Here is a 6000-nt window from a genome sequence, read left to right on the forward strand (position 1 = left end):
TAAAATCTAGCACTTTGTAACTTCTATTACTATTCTTATTCCTGCCCTATGAAGCCTCAGAGAATAAGTGCTGGCTCACTAAGCCAGTGATTCTGAAATTCTAGTTTCCTTAAGAATCTATCTGGGGAGGGTGCCTGGGTGGCTCAGTCGGTTAAGCGTCTGCCTTGGGCTCAGATCATGATCCTGGGGTCTTGGGATCAAGCCCCACACAGGGAACCTGCTTCTCCCTCTCCCTCTGCCGCTCCCCCTGCTTGTTCTCACTCTCTCTCAAATAAATAAATAAATAATCTTAAAAAAAAAAAAAGAAATGGGGCGCCTGGGTGGCTCAGTTGGTTAAGCAACTGCCTTCGGCTCAGGTCATGATCCTGGAGTCCCTGGATCGAGTCCCACATCGGGCTCCCTGCTCGGCAGGGAGTCTGCTTCTCCCTCTGACCCTCCCCCCCTCATGTGCTCTCTCTCTCATTCTCTCTCTCTCAAATAAATAAATAAAATCTTAAAAAAAAAAAAAAAAAAAGAATCTACCTGGGGGAATTTTAAGAGGAAAATACCTGTAATTATAAACTTTTAACACACCACAACTGAAATTATGATTCCATATGCCTTAAGTGAGAAATAGGAAGATGTATATTTAGCAAGCACTATAAGTGATCCCTGGAAAAACCTTGGCAGACAGCTATTATGCCTCCTCAATCTCTTGTGAATTTCAAACATACTGTCCCCAATTTAAGATTTCTCAACTCTAGCTCTCTCAAGACACAATGCTACATAAAGAACTCAAAATTGCATTCCCTAAAACCTATCATTAGAAGAAAGTAAATTCAGAATGATCCCCCAGTCCTCCAGTATATTCATGATATTTGATTGGTACCCAGTTACAGGACTTGCATATTTTATGTATTAGAAAAGTATCTTTTATACAAGTATCCTGAAGACACTTTTTTTTTTAAATCAAACATAGCATAGTGACTAAATACCTGGACGTTGAAGGCAATACACCTAAGTTCAAATCTACTTACTATGCAAATCTTGAGCAAGTTAGATGTGTAGCAAAAATCATCACTATGACTACCACAAATCAACTGGAGTGAATCTCACAAACACAATACTGAGATAAAAAGCAAGCTGCAGTCACACTATGACTATATATATATAAATTTAAAAGCAATACTCTCTACTTTCTGGGAAAAACACACATATATAATAAAAGTATGCCTGGAATTTATAGTCATTATATTTAGAATACTAGTTCTGCTAGGCAGGAAGAAAGGTGATATGATCAAAGGAGTTAGTGGAGGAGTTTCAACTGTACTAATAATGTATTGTTTCTTAAGGGGAAATGGGTCTACCTTATAATATTCTTTATAATTTTATGACATATATTTCAAATTGATTTTTCAGAGAAAATATAGCAATTATGAGTATTAACATTTAGCAACAGGAAAAGTGCTGATGAAATAATGTTAGGAAAAAAACATCAGAATGCTACTATGCTAAAAAATATAAAAAAGACTAGAAGAGAATATAAAAAAAATAATATTTCAGTCTATATAGGGAAATTGCAGATTTTTCCCTTTTTATACCTCAAAATATCCTCTGTTAATACAACTTTTGTAATTTAAAATTACAATTTTTGAATTAATCAAACAAAAATATAGATCACTGGCTTCCTCTCTAGAAAAGTATTTTTCAACAGTAGTCCATGAACACTAGTGTCCTAAGTAGTTATTCCATAGGGCGTAAAATGGGTTTTATTTTCATGTAATCTTCTTGGAAAACCACAATGCTCATAAGCAAATGAAGGCCTCTGAGAAGTCTTATAGTAAAGAACCTGTTGTGTTTCATCCAAAGTCACCCAAAGTTACTTGACTCTGGCATCCTTTTCTGAAGCATAGTATTAGCATCACATAGGACAGACTTGACAAAATGCTATTCTAGTTCTTGTCTATAAATAAAAGAGTGTTTATAACATATATGACATGGTTTCCTAGACTCCCATTCAGATCTATAGAACAACACAATCTTTGATGGACAGAAATAATTCAAATATTGTAAGAAAAACATAATCAAGAAGAGGAATAGCTATTTATCTCCCTCACCCCCTTTCTTCTCTTAAGGTAACAATCACTAAGAACTTGCCCCAGTGCCAGGGACTGTTCTAAGTATCTTTTCAACAAGTAAAACTCATTGAATCTGCCAGAGGAATATGCTGAGCAGGACCTCTCTGCTCCATGAGTCTATGAATCACAACACATTCAAAATACCAGTGGTAATGTAACTACAAATCCTTTTAAGATAATTTACCAGGTTATTTTTAAAGCTGATTGGGATTTTTTTTCTACAGTAAAAGCAAAAGGTAGAAAATGTCCCCTGTAGTTTTCAATGTATGTAAACACTATAAATTCTCAAATATTAAATATTCAAAATTATTTCTATAATTAACCATTACATATTTACAAATTTAATATTATCTGAAAATCTAAATTCATGTTTTTAATTGTATTTTCTAAAATATTTTTGCAATACCTTTAGTATTGGAAGAATTTCTACGTTCCCTCTCGAAATATCAAAGGATTCACCAGTTCCTTTTCTTAAAGGTATCTCTGTGGGGGAGGGGGGGGAGGAAAAGAAGGAAGGAAGTAACAGAAGAGGAAGGAAGGGAAGAGGAGGAGGAAGAGGAGGAAGTGAAAGGGGTAAAAGTAGGAAGAAGAGGAGTGAGAAGGAGAGAAGAAACAAAGGGAAAGAAGGAAGGACCAGAGGAAAGAAGAGGAGGAAGGAAAAAAATGTAAACATAGCAGTGAATCATAATCCTAAAAAATGTTATGCCAAATTGGTTACCTTTTTGATTACTCATGATTTTAGAAATGATTCAACACTTAGAAGGTGACTAAATACAAAATTATTTCTTCCATATAATTACATTTTGTCTTTATATAAGTTAATTTAAAAGTATCTTGCAGTACAACAAACAAAATTAAAAATCTTGATTATTAACAAGGTAATATAATGGTAAAGAGACTGGTCTTTCTATATAGTCTATAAAGTCCATTGAAAAGCATTCACAAAACAGTGTAAAAGCCTTATGAATTTGCACAAATATCAGACAAGGCTGGTTTGAGTGAAATAAAAATAAATCATAAATATATGGCAATTCTAGTTTCCTATTTTAAAATGTACTCAATAATTTAAACTAAATAATCCATTACTTAATCAACAGTCCAATAAACATTTTGAATCAGATTGTCATAATTAATATACAAGAATGACTTGTACTTTGTGTTTTATGTGCCAATAAGATTATTGGATTAGTTATCCAATAACTAATGTTGGAAAAGTTATAAGAACTTATATATCTAAATGGGGACAACCCCTCACTACATAAACATAGATTTTCTATTTATAAATGGATCATGCTCCAATATCAATTAGTTCTTTAGAAATGAAACACTTTAGCAAAGAATCAACAAATTGCATTTAATTTATAATTAAACAGAGTATAAAATACACCAAAACAATAGTCTCCCAAAAGTAATAATAAACAAAATAAAATTGAATAAGAAATAGACTTTTAAAAAAAAAAGTAATCATTGGGCCTTTTGTTTTCAATAACAGGTAACCTGGAAAAATTCTCCTGACTAGAGACCACTAGAAAAGCTGAGGGGCACCTGGGTGGCTCAGTTGTTAAGCGTCTGCCTTCGGCTCAGGTCATGATCCCAGGGTCCTGGGATCGAGCCCCGCATCAGGCTCCCTGCTCCATGGGGAGCCTGCTTCTCTCTCTCCCATTCCCCCTGCTTGTGTTCCCTCTCTCACTGTGTCTCTCTCTGTCAAATAAATAAAATCTTTAAAAAAAAAAAAAAAAGCTGAAAAAACTTTATTTCTTCATCTGTAAGCAAAGAAGATCATGAAAATATAAATATAGAGCTAGGATCTTGAGAAAAGAGTATCACCTGGATCTTGGGAAGAGAGCCCAGGGAATAAAGAATGGCATTAGAGCTACCTCCCCAACTGAGGACTTTTGTCAATTCTGAAATGGAAAGCTGAGAAGCTGAGTAATGCTTCTGACAGCCCTGAGAACTAAAGCAACAGAGATTAGGATCCAGGGACACTAAGAGTAAGAAGCCAGAAGAGGCTGCATCCCAGGACTTAGGGTAAATGGAAAGTAAGTCAACAGGAGAGCATCTCAGCTTCCAATTATCTTAATCTCTCAAAGTGGACTAATGGGATCCTAGAGTAATAATGTCTTCATGCATCTAGTAAAAGCAAGCATAATCTTCTCTGGAAGAACATTAACCTCATCTAAGGCTTCAAGTTATTTCTATAATATATTTGGCAAGTATAATGTCTACCACACAATCAAAAATAGCCAGAGTAACCAAATAGCTGATGAAGTAATTCTTCACTTAAGAATTCAATATAGTTAAGTGCAGGAGGAATGATAGAAGTTTGAAGCCCTTTCCAGCTTCTCACTCCCACTCCTCCAGTAGCCTTCAATCAATGACAGATAAAAGTTGTATAAATATCTCAACCTCCCAGCTCTCTGGGGCAGGTTCTATACAGTCTCCTAGAGGTCTCTCATGGGAAAAAGTCCTAAACCTACAAAAGTAGCCTTCTCCTTAACTTACTGTACTTTGTATTGCCTTCTTTTCATTTTCTGTCTCACTTCTCCACACCACCATCCTGCTTCCCTAGGTAACTACTTCACTCAACAACTTCTCTCAGAATCTACATCTGGGGAAAACAACCTAGGAAAAAGGTCAGGCTGACAATAGCTGAACTCACTGGTAAGTCTTTACAACACAACATGTGGGATAACTAGGCATTATATGCTTCCTGATTCAACACAACAGGGAGTAAACAGCACCACCTATGAAGTATTCTTGCCAAGTGTATAAGATATTGGCAGGAATTGTTTTTGATAAGATATCACTTGAATCTAAACAAGCCTCTAGATCCAACTACCAAGTAGAGAAACAAGTTAATACCACAAAGACACAAACAGCCAAATCCAGAATGTGGGGAATCCTACAAGATGACAAATCAATGTCTTCAAAAAAATAAATGGCTTGAAAGGGAGAGGAGGAAAGGAACTGTTATAGATTAGAAAGAGAGACTCAAGAAAAATGAAAGAAAGTAAAATGCATGGGCTTATTTGGATCCTGATTGGAACAAGCCAACTTAGGATTTTTTTTTTTAAAGATTTATTTATTTATTTATTTATTTGACAGAGAGAGAGAAACAGCAAGAGAGGGAACACAAGCAGGGGGAGTGGGAGAGGGAGAAGCAGGCTTTCTGCAGAGCAGGAAGCCCGATGCGGGGCTCGATCCCAGGACCCTGGGATCGTGACCTGAGACCAAGGCAGATGCCTAATGACTGAGCCACCCAGGCACCCTGCAACTTAAGAAATTTTTATATAGTCAGGGACATAGGAATTTTCCCCTTATTTTGTAAAGTATAGTAATAATGGCATTATAGTTTTGTAAAACAAAACAAAATCTTTATCTGTTACATAGACAAACCAACACACACACACACACACACACATTGAGGTATTTACTGGTGAAATGACATTATGTCTGCTTTAAAACACCCCAGAGGAAAAAATGTGTTACAGGAAGAAATGAAATTAAGATTGGCAAAATGTTCATAATATTGGTACTGGATAATAGGTACAGGGTAATTTATTCCATCTCTCTCTATTTGAAATTCTGCATAATAAAAATTTTAAAAAAGGAAAAGGCATTTTAAGACAGGACATTTCAAAAAAAATAGGACTTCAGACCATTGAATGTATTAGAGAGCCAGAGACCTTTAGCCAGTAGTTCTCAAACTTTGATGTGTATCAAAATCACCAGATAAACTAATAAAGACTAGAAAGGCCCAGGCTAGATGAAGTAGGACAGGATCTGGGCCTTTGTATTTTTAACAAGTTCCCAAGTGATACTGATGCCAATCAAAATTTGAGAACCATGGCTCTAAACTTCCATCTGCTAAGCCACACTCAAT

The 6000-nt window shown here is 35.6% G+C and overlaps 1 protein-coding gene across 1 annotated transcript in view; it reads right to left on the bottom strand.

Annotated features, from left to right (window-relative positions):
• Nucleotides 1–6000, bottom strand: part of CFAP54 (cilia and flagella associated protein 54) — a 294742-nt gene that overhangs the window by 242534 nt on the left and 46208 nt on the right. Inside the window, exon 15 of the mRNA XM_034987789.1 lies at nt 2524–2600. Coding sequence (XP_034843680.1) covers nt 2524–2600 — 77 coding nt within the window. The remainder of the gene's footprint in view (nt 1–2523; nt 2601–6000) is intronic.

Source organism: Mirounga leonina, unplaced genomic scaffold (assembly GCF_011800145.1).
Source record: "Mirounga leonina isolate KUSES-001 unplaced genomic scaffold, KU_Mleo_1.0 Mir_418, whole genome shotgun sequence".
Lineage (NCBI taxonomy): Eukaryota > Metazoa > Chordata > Mammalia > Carnivora > Phocidae > Mirounga > Mirounga leonina.